The sequence below is a fragment of the Xyrauchen texanus genome, chromosome 32 (assembly GCF_025860055.1).
Source record: "Xyrauchen texanus isolate HMW12.3.18 chromosome 32, RBS_HiC_50CHRs, whole genome shotgun sequence".
NCBI lineage: Eukaryota > Metazoa > Chordata > Actinopteri > Cypriniformes > Catostomidae > Xyrauchen > Xyrauchen texanus.
This window is the reverse complement of record NC_068307.1, coordinates 550,001-572,601: the sequence shown is the minus strand read 5'-3', so window position 1 is coordinate 572,601 and position 22,601 is coordinate 550,001. Positions and strand designations below refer to the sequence as shown.

General features: G+C 40.5%; 1 protein-coding gene across 1 annotated transcript in view; it reads right to left on the bottom strand.

Annotated features, from left to right (window-relative positions):
* Window positions 1-5,139: 5,139 nt before the first annotated feature.
* The window catches only part of atp13a3 (ATPase 13A3), a 64,630-nt gene continuing 47,168 nt past the window's right edge, over window positions 5,140-22,601 (bottom strand). The window contains exons 31-34 of the mRNA XM_052101642.1: window positions 21,122-21,210; window positions 20,536-20,616; window positions 18,671-18,763; window positions 5,140-11,710 (exon numbers count right to left, since the gene is read on the bottom strand). Of these exons, the coding sequence (XP_051957602.1) occupies window positions 11,510-11,710; window positions 18,671-18,763; window positions 20,536-20,616; window positions 21,122-21,210 (464 nt within the window). The 3' untranslated portion in view covers window positions 5,140-11,509. The remainder of the gene's footprint in view (window positions 11,711-18,670; window positions 18,764-20,535; window positions 20,617-21,121; window positions 21,211-22,601) is intronic.

The following is a 22,601-nucleotide window of genomic DNA, read 5'->3' as shown; positions in this document are numbered from 1 at the left end:
CACACTGGAGGTTAAGCCATGCACTAAATAGGGAGCAAGGGAGCATCCTATAGCTCTCCTATAACTGTTCTGAGACCAGTGCAGACAGACAGCACACTGGAGGTTAAGTCATGCACTAAATAGGGAGCAAGGGAGCATCCTATAGCTCTCCTATAACTGTTCTGAGACCAGTGCAGATAGACAGCACACTGGAGGTTAAGTCATGCACTAAATAGGGAGCATCCTATAGCTCTCCTATAACTGTTCTGAGACCAGTGCAGACAGACAGCACGCTGGAGGTTAAGTCATGCACTAAATAGGGAGCAAGGGAGCATCCTATATCTCTCCTATAACTGTTCTGAGACCAGTGCAGACAGACAGCACACTGGAGGTTAAGTCATGCACTAAATAGGGAGCAAGGGAGCATCCTATATCTCTCTATAACTGTTCTGAGACCAGTGCAGACAGACAGCACACTGGAGATTAAGTCATGCACTAAATAGGGAGCAAGGGAGCATCCTATATCTCTCTATGCAGTTAAGTGCGTTCACTCCTAAAATCTGATCAATAGTTCAGTTTCAGCTGCAGATGATGTTTGGATCACTCAACATGTTTGACACACATGGGACAATGATCATCAGTACATAGATTCAACATTTAGAATGAAGTTATATTTCTTCACTGACTTATATTATGGAACCCAGTTGAATGTTATTCATTTCTACTCAATTCTATAATTATAAAATGATACCATATTGTTACTGTAGTTATGTTGTGGATTTATATGCAGTGTCAGTGTGTTTTTAACACTTTACCGTGTCCCTCATTGCATTGATCTGTATAATAACTCAAAAGCATTTTAAAATGCTTGTGTGTGAATATGCAGTACTTTGCTTTCAGGGTCATCATGAGTCATAAACATTGAATTTGTTTTCATTTAAATCCCAGTCTTTTGCCGTTTTGCATTTACATATTGTAATTTAGCAAACACTTTTTTCCAAACGACTTACAAATGAGGAACACAGATCGCAGAGAGCGAGTTGGAGCATAGACCTGGAGAAGTGAATTGAAGTAAGAGACTGCTGGTCCACTGGCTGTCCTGAAGGACAGAATCAGATGAGTGACATGAGCCATCTTTGGCTGACTGAAGACCAGTTGTGCTGCTGCATTCTGGACGATTAGCAGCAGCTTAATTGTGTTAGCTGGGAGGCTAGCCAACAGAGCATTGCAGTAGTCCAGTCTTGAAATGACCAGAGCTTGATCAGGAGCTGTGCAGCATATTCAGACAGGAAAGGTCTGATTCTCCTGATGTTGTAAAGCGCTTGTAAAGTGTTGTAGAGAACTGGCTGCTGATGCTCATTACTTTCAGTAGAAAACGTGGCAAAGTCATCAGCAGTCAGAAGTAGTAGCGTGTGGAGAAGGAGGAGGATAGAGATGAGAAAGTTGAAAATAGTTCACGGGAATCTGAAGTGTTACTGATCTTGTTCTGGTTTTAATTAATTTTAGCAGCAGAAACTCTAGCGGAAAGAGAGGAGAGAAGTGATCGATCATAAACTGGTCTGCGGGGTCTTTTGACTTGCGCCACTTTCTCTCCACAGCCCTCAGCTTGGTTCGGTGATCACAAAGTGTCTCCGACAGCCAGGGGCTGGAGGGTGTGGCACGTGCTGTCCTGGAGGTATGAGGAGACACCATCAAGACAAGAATTGAATGTCAAGCAAAGAGCATCGCTTCCCTGCACTGTGAGTTGCAGGGGTGTGCAGTCTTGAAGTTCAGCTGCTTGTGGTTTTTCCAGGTGGATGTTAAAGTCCCCAAGGACCACCAGTGGAGTGCCGTCCTCAGGGAATTGAAAAATTGCAATCAACAAAGTTGCCTAGTTGACCTGGGGGGTGATAGATGACTAAACAGTGGATTTTGGCGTGATATTCAAAAGCCGTGTTATTGCAGAGAAAAGAGAACAGAGTGAATTTCCATGAATTTGAAATGAGCAAACCTGTTCCCCCATCCCGCCCAGTCAGACGAGGGGTGTGGGTGAAAGTGAACTCAGTTGAGAGAGCTCAAGGAGTCGCAGTGTTGTCTTTGCAGATCCATGTTTCAATCAGTCAAAACATTGAGTTTTGACAGACTGGCAAAGGCCGGAATGAAGTCAGCTTTGTTGACAGCTGACTGGCGAGTAATGGGAGGGAGAGTGCGCTGGACTCGGTCACGGCGTTGTTGGGAGTCCACGATTGAGGATGGACGTTTTGTTACGTTAACTCTAAACTTTTACGCTTCAATTTATTTAGTTGAGCAGCTACTAGAAAGCTTTTAAAACAACCAGTTTAAATGTTACACTTGTGTAAAATCACCATGAACAACTGCTTTATGCAGCACAATGAGCTAGTCGCTAAGAGCTAGCGGTAGAGTTATTGTTTATTGATTTGTGTCGCGTTTAAGATGATGTCACGGCGTAACTATGACGATCAGCCTATAATTCTGCCCAGAGCCATATAGAGAGAGAGTTGCGACAACGGAAGTTCTAAATGTTGATCGTCACGTGATTCACGTAGACTTCAGACAGTTCCAGGAAGTGCTTTGGCGGTCATTCCAAACTGTTAGAGTAGAGTGACAGAACTGCGATTTCTGGTAATTAGTAGTCAATAAATGCATTTATTTTATATATTTATGTAACACACCGACATATGTATGTAGCATGAGTATGTTGTTACAGCAATGTTGTTTTTTAAAGATCAAATCAGCTAATATTTGAGGATTAGTGTTCGCTTACCGTTATTTGCCTCAACTTATTTCAGGCTAGGGTTTCTGTTGCCTTTTTATGTTACCTCATGTTCATTGTTTTCACTAATCTCATGGTAACTAATGTCATATTTATGACTTTTCAGATAGTAGAGACAGGCTGGTGACAGGTGATGTCCAGCTCGCACCGCACAATGGGTCAATGAACTATTAACTATTAGCAGCAGTTACGCAAATGTACAATTTAGTGAAATGAAGCTTATTGTTTACAATTCTATATATAGTAATATAATTATGTATTATAAATATTATATATCTAATGTATAATTCTTACAATACTGATTCATATACACAATATATTCATTTACATCTACGCATTTGGCAGATGCTTTTATCCAAAGCGACTTACAGTGCACTTATTACAGGGACAATCCCCCCGGAGCAACCTGGAGTTAAGTGCCTTACTCAAGGACACAATGGTGGTGACTGTGGGGATCAAACCAGCAACCTTCTGATTACCAGTTTACCAGTTATGTGCACTTATTACAGGGACAATCCCCCCGGAGCAACCTGGAGTTAAGTGTCTTACTCAAGGACACAATGGTGGTGACTGTCGGGATCAAACCAGCAACCTTCTGATTACCAGTTTACCAGTTATGTGCACTTATTACAGGGACAATCCCCCCGGAGCAACCTGGAGTTAAGTGCCTTACTCAAGGACACAATGGTGGTGACTGTCGGGATCAAACCAGCAACCTTCTGATTACCAGTTTACCAGTTATGTGCACTTATTACAGGGACAATCCCCCCGGAGCAACCTGGAGTTAAGTGTCTTACTCAAGGACACAATGGTGGTGACTGTGGGGATCAAACCAGCAACCTTCTGAGTACCAATGTATTATACAGAGCACTTATTACAGGGACAATCCCCCCGGAGCAACCTGGAGTTAAGTGTCTTACTCAAGGACACAATGGTGGTGACTGTGGGGATCAAACCAGCAACCTTCTGAGTACCAATGTATTATACAGAGCACTTATTACAGGGACAATCCCCCCGGAGCAACCTGGAGTTAAGTGCCTTACTCAAGGACACAATGGTGGTGACTGTTGGGCTTGAACCAGCGACCTTCTGATTAACAGTTATGTGCTTTAGCCCACTATGCCACCACCACTACTACACCACATATTCAGCTTTAAAACAACTTAAGCATACTCCTATATAAACTGCCGTTCAAAAGTAATGAGGCTGAAAATTCAGCTTGGCATCACAGGAGTAAATTACATTTTAAAATACATTAAAATAGAAAACAATAATAATATAATTACGATATTACTTTTTTTTTTATTTTATTCAAATAAATGCAATAACTATTTACAGCAATTCATGAATACATTTCTAATAAATTAAATAGCACGCCAAGCATTTTGTATGTGTCCTTTCTTTCATGTTGTTGTTGCATAGTGCGTCGCAAACGGTTTGTTCTACGGCGCGGCATGTGTTTGCTGATACTTACGGGAACTATTGAGAGGCTCTACGAGCCGCCATTGCCGTAAAAAAAACTTTCCATTGGAGTCAATGGAGTTGTTGCAACTCTCTCTCTATATGGCTCTGATCCTGCCCACCTTGAGGCAGCGTAACTATGACGATCAGCCTATAATCCCGCCCACGTTGAGGCGGCGTAACTATGACGATCAGCCTATAATCCCGCCCACGTTGAGGCAGCGTAACTATGACGATCAGCCTATAATCCCGCCCACGTTGAGGCGGCGTAACTGACGATCAGCCTATAATCCCGCCCACGTTGAGGCGGCGTAACTATGACGATCAGCCTATAATCCCGCCCATGTTGAGGCGGCGTAACTATGACGATCAGCCTATAATCCCGCCCACGTTGAGGCAGCGTAACTATGACGATCAGCCTATAATCCCGCCCACGTTGAGGCAGCGTAACTATGACGATCAGCCTATAATCCCGCCCACGTTGAGGCAGCGTAACTATGACGATCAGCACTAAACTGAAGTGGAAAAGAAAACTCAGAAAAGTAAAGCGAGCGGCGAGTGAACCACAATCTCCTCGCTAACCAAAACTACTTGACCGGTGTCAGTAAAAAACAGCGCAAACAAACTACTGTGAATATTTGATATATTCACCACCCGTACAAATTCGTAATTTGTCACGAATTATTATTTATTTATTTTTTTAACAACTTACCCGACACTGTTGACAAGTGATCAGTCACATGACAATTGTTCCTCGATCTTATAGTGGTCATGAGCAAAGACTTCCGGTCGCACACGTCCGCGAATTCAAGAGCCAGCCAGGCAACTGCTATTGAGATGAAAATCAATGCAAACGAACATCCATAAATAAACACTCAAATCAAATGTTATTACACTCAAATGGACAGAATACATATTCAGTTTGAGCCATTTATTACAGAGCAGCAGGTGGGGGAAAAACTCAAAAGGCAGATTTATAATATTTATTAAAGCAAATAAAAAATAAATTACAGACATAAAAAGACTGATCACAAATGTACATCTTCCTAGTGACTGATTTAGAAATTTTTCTCTGCTGCACCAAAAATACAAACCCAAGTGACCGTCCATATGTATTTATTCAGCATTAATGGTTACAAACGCACACATTTCCCTGAGGAAATAAAGCACTGAACTCTTGCTTCTGTCATGTTTGATTTCAGTCCTCACATGAAAATGAATACGACATACGGTAGAAATAATGTGCACTGAATGACCCCTTATGAGCTGCATATATACAGTGATATCAGGGTTGCCAACCGTCCCGAAATGAAGGTGTCCTGTATTTAAGCAGCGAAGCGCTCGAGGGAGGTCGTGCAGTGAACACAGCTCATGTCATTATGGCCCTAGTTTTGAAGAATGAGTTCCTCGGCACATATCTGAGTGACATGTCAGACATTTCAACGGTTCGTCTGCAGGTGTAAAATTAAAGAAAGAAAATAACCAAAGACAAATGTGCATACGGTGCAGGGCTATTATAGTGAGAGAGGATTTAAAGGAATAGTTTGGGGTGAAATATCCCTTTAATGATGCTCTCCTAGTCTTAGCAGCACAGTACTGCCCCCTACAGGCGAGGAAGAGAAACTGATCGCCACACATCTCCGATCAAGACAAACAAAAAAAAAAACCTTTGACAATAGCAATAATTAAAATAATTTAACATTCCCCAGATGCATTCTGCATTCACATTTGTTAAGGACTTACAGGGTTTTTATAAAAGAGAGATTGCTGTGTGTTTATCTGTCTAGCTCAGTAAAGTAGATGCTTGAGGAGATCATTAATAACAGATCAATTAGCCGTTCATATCTCTTTATGATACAGATGAAACGAACACATTGCAAAGATGTTCAATGATCAATACCATTTCAAATATCAAACAGTACCAAAGTATTGCAGAAATAGCACAAGACAGAACGACAGATTCAGCCCTTATATTCAAATGAAACTGAAGAATAGAAAAATGGCAATACAGCGAAAACAACTTGACACGAGCGAACAATAAATACATTTACATGTGAAGGAAAAGATGTGGCCAGATTAGAAGATAACAGTTACAGGATCAATTAGAGGTCGACCGATCGTGGACTTTGAAAAAAATAATAATAATTTGGTGCACAAAGCAGGACTTTTAAAAGTATAAACAAGCCTGAAACACACCAGAGGACTTTTATTTTGTAATAATAAAAAAAACTATTGCAACTATTGCCATAGAATTTTTCCGATAAGCGATAGTTCCAAAACGCAACTATCAGCAATGATTAATCGTTAAACTGATCTATCGGTCACCTCTAGTGTCCATTTCATCAATTCAGATTCTGTGCCAGAAAATTATTTTCTGCTGATATCTGTAAAAATGTTTTTGGGACAAACTAGACCGTTAAAACATTAAATCATAGTTAATGTATTAAAGTATCTTTATAACTGTATAAATTAACTCACAATTTAATGGATGACATGGAAAATCTATCAAATAAAAAGAGACATCGGGGCGAATTCATGAAAATGTCCTTAAACAAAAAAAAAAAAAAAAAAAAAACGAAATTCTAACTTGACTTATAAGTGCTAAAACAAATATTTTCTTGCTAATAAAATGACACGTTTTAACATTGTGTGATTATAATGAGGTTATCTTGTCTAATACTTCAGAAGAAGAAAAATCTGATCATTTGAATTCCAGGAATACAAAATATTCACACTTTCTAAAGTTAGAAATCAAGAAGAAAATGTTAGTTAAAGGTGCTGTAAGCGATTTTAGCCGATGAAGATCTTCGACAAGTTGAGCCGTTGCATTAGCCACGCCCCGTTTCCCAAAACCCCGCCCTCTGAAGATACCAAATTAAGCTTTGAGACACGAGCAGAAACGACAGCGGTGAAACAGCGCCCTCAACTGACAACTGTGATGAACAACATGCCATAAAAATGACATTAAGCCTCAATAATTCACTGCTGCTACAAAACTATAAGCACGTGCAAAATGATTGACAGGCAGAAAGCATCATTGTTTGCGGACATGTTTTTGTTTGTTGTTTATGGAGTCTAGAGCCGTCAGAGAGACCGGGGAGATATCTCAACACACTTATTTCAGTAGGAACGTTTCTTCCATGAAAAGAATCGTTTCCAGCACCTTGAAGAAGAATTTTCTTTTTAAAATCATTTAGTGAATCTGGCACATCGTGTATAACAAATCTGACAATTATTCATTTATGAGACTCTCTTTAGGATATGATGTGAAGATGGAAAGAAAATAAATGAAGAAACATCGATGTGAAGAGAACAAAATAAAGCTGATATCACCTGATATTACCAAATTATTCATTTCAGGAACACATTTAAAATTAAAATGGAAAAACAGTTTCCTTAAAAAAAAAAACACACATAATCCAAGAATATATATATTTATACACACACACACACACACACAGAACTGCAAAAGTTGAAGATGTTTCACAAAAGCGTTTGTCTTAAGATGGTTATTTCTATCTTCAGCTTGAGTGTGTCAATATGAATATAAATGTTTCTGATATAAACATTACTTTAGCAAACAGAGAAGATGGCATTGCCCCCACAGTGCCCACTGAACATCGGGTCAGTTGAGATAGACACACATTGATTTACCTCTTTTTATATTAACTGGACTTCATTATTTTTAAAGACATCCTCACTATATTTTTCACAAGTGCCTAAAGCGTTTGCACAGTACTGTGTGTGTGTGTGTGTGTGTGTGTGTGTGTGTGTGTGAGTGTGAGTGTGTGTGTATAACTGATGCTCTTGAACAAGTTGGCATGTTGATGACAGATGGACTGCAATACATACATTATGCAAACAAAATCAAATCTGGAAGTAGGGGAGGAGCTTGTATGCTACAGCTGTTCGGACCTTTATCTATTAAAATTCGATTACACAGAAAAATGAAAATTCTCTCATCATTTATTCGACCTCATGACATCCCAGATGTGTGACTGACTTTCTTCAGCAGAACACATTTGGAGATTTTTAGAAGAATATTTCAGCTTTCAATGCAAGTGAATGGTGACTAGAACTTTGAAGCTCCTTTTTCTAACCATAAATCTCCAATTTCACTTTCACTTTCAAAATGTGAAAGTGGAGATTTATAGTAAAAAATGAATTAAAATTTTTGAGTGAACTGTTCCTCTTAAGTGTTAGAAACATTGTTTCCTCTATTGTAATATCAGCAGTAGAACCGGTCATGAGCCACGAGTGACTAAATAACACTGTTTACTCATTTTGAGCAATTTCATTGCGCTGATTTGGACTGCACATCTAACAAGAGCTCATCGTATCGAGTCTTCCAGTTAAACTAAAGAAGAAACGATCTCAAGTTAATAAACAGCCAATAAGATCACTTTAAGGCTCTTGATGTAGTGGACCGAAAGGGTGGCAATCCAGATTTCAGTGTTGGTGTAATCTAATTACTGTAATCACATTACTTTAAGATGTAGTGTAGTGCATTACATTAAAAATGGGAATATGTTGCTACTGCAGGTAATTCCCATACACATATATGCACTGTTACATATACATCAGGATTAGTAACTAATCCACAAACATGAACACTTAAATCATGATTTTGTCTCTCAGACTCAACGGCTTCTGTCTGTTTGATGAACTTAAATTAATTTGACATCCAAATGTTGTTATACCGCTCTCATCTGCATCTCTCTACAGCTCCATCCACTCATGTTTACCTCTGGAATAAATATAATATACAGTAGTGGCCACAGATATTAAATATGAGCAAAGGCGGCCGTGAAATAAAATCTGCATCGTTTATTCTTTTGATCTTTCATTCAAAAAAGTCACAAAAATCAAACCTTTAATTAAAGAAAAACATCTGAAAGAGGGGAAATATCTCATTATTAAATAAATATTTTTCTCCAAGACGCATTGAACACAATTATTGGCACCCCTAGAAATTCTTATGAGTAAAATATATCTTAAGAATATTCCCATTCATATTTTATATTTTTTAGTGCACTTGGATGACTATGAACTTGAAACTGTTCAGCCATGACTTCCTGTTTCACAGGGGTATAAATGTGACGTAACACACAAGCGGGTTAGAGTAAATAATATAGTTCTGATGTGCAGCAAAAGGTTTTTGAGCTTCACAAAATGGGAAGTGGCAATAAGAAATTAGCCAAAGCATTGAAAATACCCATTTCCACCATCAGGGCAATAATTCAGAAATTCCAATCAACTGGAGATCGTAAGAACAGTCCTGGAAGAGGACGTGTGTCTATATTGTCTCCACGCACAGTGAGGATGCTGGTTAGAGTGGCCAAAGAATCTCCAAGGATCACAGCTGGAGCATTGCAGAAATTAGTTGTGTCTTGGGGTCAGAAAGTCTTCAAAACTACAATCAGACATCACCACAATTATTTGGGAGGGTTTCAAGAAAAAAAGCGTCTTCAGTTTGCCAGACACTACTGGAACTTCAAACAGGACCGGGTTCTACCGTCAGATGAAACAGAAAAAGAGCTTTTTGGCAGCAAACACCAGAGATGGGTTTGGCACACACAGAGATGAAGTAGTACCCAATGCCCACAGTTAAATATGGTGCTTGATCTTTAATGTAGTGGGGCTGTTTTTCTGCCAGAGGTCCTGGACATCTTGTTCGGATACATGGCATCATGGACTCTATCATATACCAACAGATAAAAAATGTCTCACTGACCACAAAATCAAGGTTCTGCCATGGCCACCCCAGTCCCCTGACCTGAACCCCAAAGAACACCTGTGAGGTGAACTGAAGAGGAGAGTCCACCAACATGGACCTCGAATATGAAGGATCTGTAGAGATTCTGTATGGAGGAATGATCTCAGATCCCTTGCCAGGTGTTCGCCAACCTCATTAGGCATTATAGGAGAAGACAAGGAGCTGTTGGCAAAGGGAGGCTGGACAAAGTATTGAATAAAAGGGTGCCAATAATTATGGCCAATGCGGTTTGGAGAAAAATATTTAATAATGAGATATTTCCCCATTTCAGTTGTTTTAGTTAAATTAAAGGATATATTTTTGTGATATTGTTGAATGAAAGATCAAAAGGATGAACAATGCAGATAAAACTATTTTACTCATATTTAACAAGAGTGCCAATATATTAGGCCACAACTGTAAATACTATAATATTAATAATATAAACAGAATATTTAATATATAATCTTACTACAGTCTTTAATACAGGTCCATCGATCTATTTGTAATTTAGCAGTAAGGTCCTCTCACTTATTTAACACTCAATGCATTTTATATATATATATATATGACATTTTTGATGTTTCAGTGTCACGTGTTTAATTCACCCCATTTCCAGAAATGAATTTCAGGCCCTGGTTTGTTATTTCGTTTGCCAGTGTCAAAGGCGATTTTCATTTATATGACAAATCGAAATGACAAGTGTCCAATCATACTTGAGCTAAATCAATTAATACTTTACATTAGCGTCCATATTACACATACTCTGTTATTACCATTACAATAGCAATAATAGTGTAAAAACATGAAACTAATGTAAAGTGTGAGCAGAATTTGGTATAGACTCCTGATGATATTCTGATTCGGCCCGTGTCAACGCAACGATGATGCCGAAGAGTTTCCGGGTGGAACAATCACAACCTGCCGCCAAGAGACGTGAAGAAAACACAAACGGCTTTAACAATGTTTGGCTTTACACAACTCAAACAGCCTCGATTCTTCCATGGGAAGAGATATGAAAATAATAATAATAATAATAATAATAATATTTCATTATATATATCTATGTTGAAATATGAAGGTGGATGTTGTGAGGCATTACAGTTTGGTTTGTTGCACATGCAGACTGCAGTGATGGTTTCCAAGGCGACGGCACGCTGAGCCCGAACTACAACGACAGGATCCTAACGCTCGAGCTCCTGCACCCGCACAGCCACAACTGCTCAGAGACGCTTCGGATGAAATCCACCCGGTCCATGACAGAGCCAAGATAACGAGATTGATCCATTTTGTACGTTTGTGTTTTGTTGAAGGGAATATCAGGGCGGGGCAAACACAGTTCCCAGCCCATGAGCCCCACCATTTAAAGAAAAAGAGACCCCAAAAAAATAATGTTGAGCAGCAGAAGAAAAAAAACAACAACAACGGGAAAATCCATGAGGTGTTATTAAAAATGTCTGTTTTTGGCGTCTCTTAACAAAAAGCGTTTTGCGTGTTTAAGAAATCCCTGGTGGTTTGGATGTGCAGGATGTGTGGAAATGCTAGGAAACCGCCTCGATCTGGTAAGAACATTCGTCCGTTTGAAAGGCGGGTTTGGCTTCAGTAGTGCTCTTCGGTTTGGGAGGCCAGTCGGGATCCACGCTCAGTTCTTGGGCCAGATGCATGTACCGAGCTTTGGGCACTTTTCTCCGCCGGCAGCACAGCCAGGAGAGGCATTTAGATCCATACATGTCTATTCCAGCCTATAGACACACACACAAGCACGCACGCACGCACACACACACACACACACACACAACAAAACACACACACACGCCACGCACACGACACACACACGACACAACACCACACACAACAACACCACACGACACACACACGACACGACACACACACGACACACAACACCACACGACACCACACGACACACAACACCACACGACACACACACCACACACAACACCACACGACACACAACACCACACGACACACAACACCACACGACACACAACACCACACGACACACAACACCACACGACACACACACCACACACACACACGACACACGACACCACACACACCACACACACGACACCACCGACACACACACACCACACGACACACAACACCACACGACACACAACACCACACGACACACAACACCACACGACACACAACACCACACGACACACAACACCACACGACACACAACACCACACGACACACAACACCACACGACACACACACACACACGACACACAACACCACCACACACACACCACCACGACACACAACACCACACACACACCACGACACACACACCACGACACACACACACCGACACACACACACGACACACACACACACCACGACACACACACACCACGACACACCGACACACACCACCACGACACACACACACCACCGACACACACACACACCCGACACACACACACACACACACACCGACACACACCACGACACACACACACCACCGACACACAACACCACGACACACACACCACCACGACACACACACACACCACACACACACCACGACACACACACCACGACACACACACACACGACACACACACACACACACACCACGACACACACACACCACGACACACACACACACCGACACACACACACCACGCACACACACACCGACACACACACACACCGACACACACACACACAATACACACACACCACACACACACATCACACACCGACACATCACACACCATCGACACACACATCATCACACACACACATCACCAACACACACACATCACACACACACACACCACATCAACAACACACCACGATCACAACAACACCAACCACGACACACACATCATCGACATCACAACACCATCACGACACACAACACCACCATCAACACATCATCAATCACATCACACGACACACAACACCATCACACACATCACGACACACAACATCATCACGACACACACTCGACACACAACACCATCACGACACACACACACATCGACCACAACACCACACGACACACACACACCATCGACACACAACACCACCGACACACAACATCACCGACACACACACAACACCACCATCACACACACACAATCACCACCGACACACACAACACCACACGATCACACAACACCACCACGACACACACACACAATACCACAACATCACAACACCACACACACACAACACCACGACACACACACAACACCACCGACACACACACAACACCACCGACACACACAACACCACACGACACACAACACCACACGACACACACACAACACCACACGACACACAACACCACACGACACACAACACCACACGACACACACACAACACCACACGACACACAACACCACACGACACACAACACCACACGACACACACACAACACCACACGACACACACAACACCACACGACACACACACAACACCACACGACACACACACAACACCACACGACACACACACAACACCACACGACACACAACACCACACGACACACACACACACACGACACACAACACCACACGACACACACACGACACCACACACACGACACACAACACCACACGACACACACACGACACCGACACACACACACACAACACACACACACACACACACACACACACGACACACACACACACGACACACACACACCACACACGACACACACACACGACACACACACACGACACACACACACGACACACACACACGACACAAACACACACACACACACACACACACACACACACACACACAAGTGAGGAACACATGGGGAGATGAGGAGAAGATTGTAAAAGGCATATTTTCATAATTTCCATTAAGACACAATTCAAACCAGAATTGGAATAAATGCAATGAAATATTGATATTTATTAGCAAAGACAATGTTGCAAGTCTTCGTTCAGTGTATTCTTGGTGTCGTGTCTCTAAGCACATGCAGGAGTAACAGCTCTTCTGAACTCTATAACATATAAAGATGTAATCGGTGTGTTGTCTATGCTTTCAGCTCATATGGCATTAAAGGAATGCTCCGGGGTCAAATCTGTCATTGAATTGAAAAACAAGCAGTGAGTACATTAATGCACTTACAATGGAAGTCTGCGGGGCAAGCACTAAATAACGGTTCAAATACACAAAGATTATCGCATCCATTACTCATTATTATGAGCCCTCAAACTCGTGTGACTTTGTCTAATGCAGAACTCAAATGAAGATGTTTTGATGGAGAGATGATGTGTTTATCCATACAATACAAGTCAATGGGGTCCAAAAAGCACATAAAGGCAGCATAAAAGTAATCCATACGACTCCAGTGGTTTTATCCATGTCTTCTGAAGCGATACGGTCAGTTTTGGGTGAGAAACAGACCAAAATAAAACTCCTTTACACTTCAGAATATATAGATATAAAACATCTTCATTTGTGTTCTGGAGTCGTGAGTTTGAATCCAGGGCGTGCTGAGTGACTCCAGTCAGGTCTCCTTAGCAACCAAATTGGGCTGGTTGCTAGGGAGGGTAGAGTCACATGGGGTAACCTCCTCGTGGTCGCTATAATGTGGTTCTCGCTCTCGGTGGGGCGTGTGGTGAGTTGTGCGTGGATGCTGCGGTCTCAGACGCGGAGGCATCTGAGATTCATCCTCCGCCACCCGTATTGAAGCGAGTCACTACACCACCACGAGGAATTAAGAGCGCATTGAGAATTGGGTGTTCCAGATTCAGGAGAAAATCCCCCCATCTTTTGGAAGAAACATCATGTAGGGCATGTTTATACACATTAGGGTGCAACAGAGCACCCAAAAATGTAAATTCTGTCATCATTTACTCACCCTCATGTCATCCCAGATGTGTGTGACTTTCTCTCTTCATCTGAACACATTTGAATAAAATGGAAGAATATCTCCGTTCAGTGGTTCTTATAATGCAAGTGGACGGTGACTGGACAGTCATCATAAACATCATCCATACCACTGCACTGGTTAATGTCTTCTAAAGATAATCCATCACCTTTGCTGCCATAAGAAAGTCACACATCTGGGATGACATGAGGGTGAGGAAATGATGACAGAATTTACATTTTTGGGTGCACTGTCCCTTTAAGATGCAAAGCCCTGTATTATAAACGAATGGAAATATGATGCATGGGAAGCGTGGACGTTTCATGCATGAAGACGAAATGTTTTTGACAGGCGAAGACTGATTTTATCCTTCCATTGTTAAACTACCAAAAGTGATCGCCTCATAGATTAATCGGCCATTCTACGAGTGTTTGTTATATAGGACATATACTAAACAATTATACAGTTGTTCATTTAAATGTTAATGTAATAACTATTGCTAAATAAGCACATCTGTCACGTAATGCCCGTTTGAGCCTGATGACATGTTCAGTCTTCGTCATGCCCGTTTGGTCACTCGCTTGTCACTTCACACTATATAGAACCTTTTAGGGGGTTCCCAACATGGGATTCCAACATTTGGCTTTTTTATTACCAGAATAAAGTTTAATAGATTTGTGAATTAAAAAGTTCAAATGCAGAAAGGGTGTTTATTTGTAAACCGTTGAAAGCAGAACCTTTTTTGGATAAAGGGTTCTTTGGAGCGGAGAAAAGGACCCCAAAGGTTCCACATAGAACCCCAAAGAACCGTTTTTTCTAAGAGTGAAGCAAAAGGAGGTCCCACGTAAAAATGACAAGTCAAAATAATTGATACAGGCCGCAGATAAAGCTGAAAACCACCCAGAACATTCCTTTAACCAAAGCAGATGTCTAATCAACACAACGGGTTCGTTAGTCTGTTCGTTACATACGTCAAACACATCCAGATTTAAAGGGACAGTTCACCCATAAATTAAGGCTGTCGATTTAACACGCCAATTCTGTACGATTAATTGTTTATATTAAAAGTAAAGCATTAATTAATGAAATTAATAACGTAGACTGTAATAAGAAATATTCCTACCATATGAGCGCTAGTTTTAAGTACCACCTGTTTTCAGCACGGGGCAGTAAGTGAACTCCAGATGTTAACGAAAACTAAAACTACTAACTAAAATCACGAAGTAACTAAAATAAAAATACAAACGGAAATTATTGGGAAAAAATTAAACTAAACTAAAATACCTTTTCATAACTCCAAAACTAACTAAACTAAAAATGATCTCAAGTTTTTGACATACTACGGTGAATATCTTCAAAAAGATAAAGAGACAGTTCACCCCAAAGATCTCATCTCTTATTCACCCTCATGTCATCCCAGATGTGCAGAACACAAATGAAGATTTTAAGAAGAATATTTCAGCTCTGTAGGTCCATACAATGCAAGTGAATGGTGACCAGAACTTTGAAGCTCCAAAAAGCACATAAAGGCAGCCTAAAAGGAATCCATAAGATCAAAATAGAACTTATTTTTCACTGTATATCTTGCAATTGCAGTCTATAAGAATGATCATGATTTCAAGCACGATTACACATACTAGTAGAGTTCAGAGTGCTAAATGGCTTGAAATATAATCAAGCTGATTACCAAGGAGACTGATGATGTCAAGAAGTACTGTAAAAAAGGTCTTAAATATTGATCTGTTCCTCACCCACACCTATCATATCACTTCTGAAGACATGGATTAAACCACTGGAGTCTTATGGTTACTTATATGCTGCCTTTATGTGCTTTTTGGAGCTTCAAAGTTCTGGTCACCATTCACTTGCATTGTATGGACCTACAGAGCTGAAATATTCTTCTAAAAATCTTCATTTGTGTTCTGCAGAAGAAAGTAAGTCACACACATCTGGGATGGCATGAGTGTGAGGAAATGATGACAGAATTTCCATTTTTGGGTGAACTGTCCCTTTAATTGCATACTCCCCAAAGATTAGTTTAGCAATGAGTTACAGTGCATTCAGAAAGTATTCAGACCCCTTCATTTTTTTTAAGCTGACAAAGCAAAACCAGATAACTTTGCAAATTTATAAAAAATAAAAAACTGAAATATCACATTGAAATAAGTATTCAGACTCTTTGCTATGACGCTTGAAATTTAGCTCAGGTGCATCCCATTTCTCTGGATCATCTTTGAGATGATTCTACACTTTGATTGGAGTCACCAGTGGCAAATTCATCTGATTGGACACACCTGAATATATAAAGGAAAATGCATATCAGAGCAAAAACAAGCCATGAGGTCAAATGCCTGCAGAGCTCCGAGACAGGATTGTGTCGAGGCACAGATCTGGGGAAGGCTTAAAAACTAAATTGGCTGTATTGAAGGTTCCCAAGAGCACAGTGGCCTCCATAATTCTTAAATAGAAGTTTGGAACAACTAGGACTCTTCCTAGATGGTCACTCTTGTTCTCCAGAGATCATGTGTGGAGACGGGAGAAACTTGCAGAAGGACGACCATCACTGTAACACTCCACCGATCTGGGCTTTATGGTAGAGTGGCCAGATGGACGCCTCTCCTCAGTGCAAGAGACATATTAAAGCACCTAAAGGACTCTCAGACTGTGAGAAACAAGATTCTCTGGTCTGATGAAACAAAGGTTGAACTGTTTGGCCTCAATTCAAAGCATCATGTCTGGAGGAAACCAGGCACCACTCAACACCAGCACAATACCATCCCAACGGTGAAGCATGGTGGTGGCAGCATCATGCTGTGGGGGTGTTTTTCAGCAGTGGGGACTGGTCAGGTATCTCCATATTGAAAACCTGGTCCAGAGCACTCAGGATCTCAGACAGGACCAAAGGTTCACCTTCCAACAGGACAATGACCCCAAGCACACAGCCAAGACAACACAAGAGTGGTTTAGGGACAACTCTGTGAATGTCCTTGAGTAGCCCAGCCAGAGCCCGGACTTGAACCCAATCGAACATCTCTGGAGAGACCTAAAAATATCTGTCCACCGACAGTCCCCATCCAACCTGACAGAGCTGGAGAGGATCTGCAGAGAAGAATGGGAGAAAATTCCCAAATCCAGGTGTGCAAAGCTTGTCGCATCGTATCACTGCCAAAGGTACTTCAGCTAAGTAGTGAGTTAAGGGTGTGAATACTTATGACAATATGATATTTGATAAGTTATCAAAGATCTGTTTTTTGCTTTGTTATTATGGGGTATGGACTGTAGATTGATGTGGAAAAAATTATTTAAAGCATTTTTGCATAAAATGTGAAAAAAAAATAAAATACAAATAAAATGAAGGGGTCTGAATTCTTTCTGAATGCACTGTATAATCATTTAAGGAAATACATCTGGATCAAATGGGGATCAAGCTTAAAATGTCAGGTTATTAATTCAATACACAGCCTTAATAAAAACTAACATTGTGTTTTGTGTTCCACGTAGTGGAAACAGACAACATGAGGGTGAGTAAACGATGACACCATTTGAATTGACGGGTGAACTATCCCTTTAACAGACATATGCAGTAGTTGGCACTACAGAGGAAGCATTCGAGGGAAATGGGGGTGGAGGAGGGGTAATCAAAGACCCCCAAGCATGACAACAAGGGTCCCGCAGGGGGCGCCAGAGAGCATTCAGAAAAATCATGTTGACGCATGCAAAGCCAAACGTTAAAACAGAGTGTTGGTGAGAGGAAGAGAAAGACAGAGAAGAGCAGGGACAGAGCGGGAAGTGAGAAAGCAACGGTGAACAGAAGTGTCAGATTTTTCCCAACCTGTGGTGTCGGGCCTGCAGGGGAGACGCCATAGCTGCCCTGCTTGTCTCGGCTGAACACATGCTTCCATAAGATGACGTCAAGCACGACGGTCTATAGAATAATTGCAGCAGGGTGGAAAGAATGAAGAGAGCTACGGATCACATGGCTAGCAAAAGATTTGTTCATTATTTGTTTCTGCCATGTTTCCTTGTTCAAGAGCAACACTAAACACATGTCTTGAGAGAGAGTGATTGTCTGGATTGTGTATTAGTCAGCGGGGCAGAGAGAAAGGGCATGACAAACATTCAATCAATCATCAAATCACTGTCAATGACCAGAGTGAGATCACATGACCATCGGCTAATTTGATTGGCTGCTGCTGGCATCTATTGCGTTCTGCTGGTTGGCAGGAAAGGGGGCGTGACTTCAAGTCAACACCAGGGAGTCGGGGGGTTTAGAGGATCTAAAAGGCGAAGCAAACAGCCACTAACCCTCTACACAGCGCTGCCAAGTTGATTGGTGGCATTTCTTAATCAGGGTGAGAGGTTTAATTTCGTCCTTCTCTTTGATTGGCTGGAAAAGTCCAAATAAATCGGATGTTTCTCTATTCTCTGTGATTCAGTAGAGCACGTGTGAATTACTGTTGTACATCCCATTTTAATTGGGTTACAGCAAGAGTGGTGTGTTACGGCTGAGGGGTCAACTACATCTCAAATCCAGTGGCCCCAAAACACACCTGAACACTCAAGCCACACCCAAAACATGGATTACTTTCATTGCATTGGGTAAACAAGTGGCAACAAACCACGCTTAAGCTAAAGCCACTTAATCTCAAGTCTCCCAAGTGTCCCGTGTGTCTACATTTCAACCCTTTAAGCTTTTTAAAGATTTCCTAATTTAGTGGCATACCCCAAATTAAAGACTTACAATAAATCACAAAAAAATGGAGCCAAAAATGTATTTTTCTGATTTGACATTATATATCTCTGGGTGTAAATAAAGTGGCTCTTTTGTTTTGTTCCCAATCATGTCAACTGTATCTGAGGGAAAGTTTGTGTCACAAAGCAATCAAAAGTTACACCACTAAAAGATTGAGTTTCATTCTGTGTCATTTGAGTCATCATTGAGTCTGTGTCGTGTATTTGGCGCCATCTCCTGGTGGTCATATGTAACATTGTGCTTCATGTGGATTATCTAATGATCTATACATCTGATTATCTTGTGTGTGGACTCGTTTGAAAGATAATCACAGACTCTAAATAATCATATGTGAGATTATATGTTCCGTATATTTGTCGTGAGGTTACAAGTGAAAATGCATCATATAAGCAACACTAACATAATTGTCAAAGACATATATTTAGCTGTTACTCGCTATATTTTTATCTGTGAGTAAAACAAATAGCCTGGTTGTATTTTACTCTTTAAGATCTTTCCAACAACATGTGACACATGAATATTTGATGAGTTTGATGTTTTTACTGAATGCAATAATATGTGCAGCGCAACATTCTTAATAAATGATCAAAATGTAACACTTCTGATTTATCTGCAGATTTGAAAGCACGTGTTCAGTTTTGGTCATAATATCTACATGCATTGGAAAGTCGAGCTTCTAAACTTTCAAACGAAACCTATTATGTGTTGATCAAGACTGAAGTTATTAATATTTAGGCAATTATCTTTGTTTTCAAACGTATTTTGCTTGAGAATATTGACCTGGTTTGATATTTTGTAATCTAATGCAATGACTTGAGTGTCCAGATACTTTTTGAGGGTCACTGTACTTGAGCTTCCTCACCCCAACCTTGACTTTTAACATGTGGCCCAAATGACAACAGGAATAATTCTCTCATAGTTGAATACCAACAACATGAACTTACCTCAATGAAGACAGACACTATGATGTTGCTTAGCACGATAATCACCATAGTCACGCGCCAGTACAGAGGAACACACACGAGCTGAGAAGGTTAAATACAGCCTTAAATCTAAATCTTCATTATAAGTGTTTATTACACTGTTACTACATATGATTGTGTAACTGACTCTTGTTCTTTACACTTTATACAAATAATTCAACTCAAATCAATATTTCATGTCCAAGCATTAATGTCTTTGTTAGGTCCCACTTTATATTAGTTGTCTTTCACTACTATGTACTAATGTTAAAATGCATACAATATATATATATATAGTGTAACTACATTCTCACAAGATTCACTTTTGCTGCTACTGAGATTGAGGTGTGGTTTAAGGGTTAACAGCATAACAGATGCAGGTACTTTAAATGTTATTACAATGTAACAACATGTATATAATATGTACATTGTATCAAATTCTTGAGTACATAGTAGTTAAAGGCGCCTAATATAAAGGTCCACATAATAAGTAGAATAATGACATGATCTCTTATATTAATGATGATTACTCACTCATTAAGAAAGAAAACAAGTCATGCTAACATACCTCTAAAAACTGATATATGCCAGAGATCTGAACGAACATGATGAACAACAGGAAAACGATGAGAATGAGAGAGGACAGCACGAACGGCCCTGAAAGAAACCAAACACAACTGATGAAGGAAATACCAGCACGAGACAATGTCTGATAACGACAAATACATTTGAACTTTATTAAACACAGTTCAGTTAGATTTCATCATTTGGGACAATTTTAATGTTCACCGGGGTCTGTGTATCTCAGCGAGTATTGCCGCTGACTATCACACCTGGAGTCGCGAGTTTGAATCTCAGGGCGTGCTGAGTGACTCCAGCCAGGTCTCCTTAGCAACCAAATTGGCCCGGTTGCTAGGGAGGGTAGAGTCACATGGGGTAACCTCCTCGTGGTCGCTATAATGTGGTTCTCACTCTCGGTGGGGCGTGTGGTGAGTTGTGCGTGGATGCCGCGGAGAATAGCGTGAAGCCTCCACACGCGCTACGTCTCCATGGTAACGCGTTCAACAAGTCACGTGATAAGATGCGCGGATTGACGGTCTCAGACGTGGAGACAACTGAGATTCATCCTCCGCCACCCGGATTGAGGCGAGTCACTACACCACCACGAGGACTTAGAGCACATTGGGAATTGGGCGTTCCAAATTGGGGAGAAAAAAAAAAACTTACTTAAAAAAAACTTTTCTCAGGTCAAGAATGAGTGTAAAGAATAACTCGTGTGCAAAAAAGCAAAACAAAATAATTAATCATTTCAATAATTAAAAAAGAATGCTTGTCCCTTGATTTCACATCATTGGTGTTATCAATGTTAAAAACTTTATTTTTTTTTTAATTACAAAAACTTCAAGGTCAAAGTTCAGAGGAATAGGCAGCTCAAATGTGCATATAGTCGAAAAAGTTATTCATTACATAGTAATACATTTAAACTAGTTTTTTGCAGAAGCGTTATTTAAATATTTCATTAGTGTTACATTGTTTAAAAGGGATGGGACGATGTGGTTCTCTCTCGATTTGGTTCGATATATGATATGAGGTTCTCGATTTGATATAATAACACTGAAATTACAAAATATTACAGAAAATGTTTTATTTTCAAAACTAAAAAAAATGAGCAAAATGCTGAATTCCTCATGAAAATCGAGTTCTTTAATACACCATATAAATGCTCAAAGTTGAAATAATAAGAGTTTGTCTATAAGAAAAGATCAGAAATAGTGAGCTACATTCAGTCTGATCAGATGCAGAACAACAGAACTGAACAGAACCGGTCCTGAAGAACTGTGTGTATTATATGAATTAATGTTATATCATGAAATTGTGTATATAATAATGAGATGATCACTGTTTGGAATAATGTGTATCATTTATAAGTAATAACGTTGAGTTTACATTCATTTGTATAAGAAACACTACATAGGTTACTGTCACTTTAAGAGTTCAACGAGCGGCTCACAGTGTTCCGCTTCAGCGAACATCAACGAGAATTATTA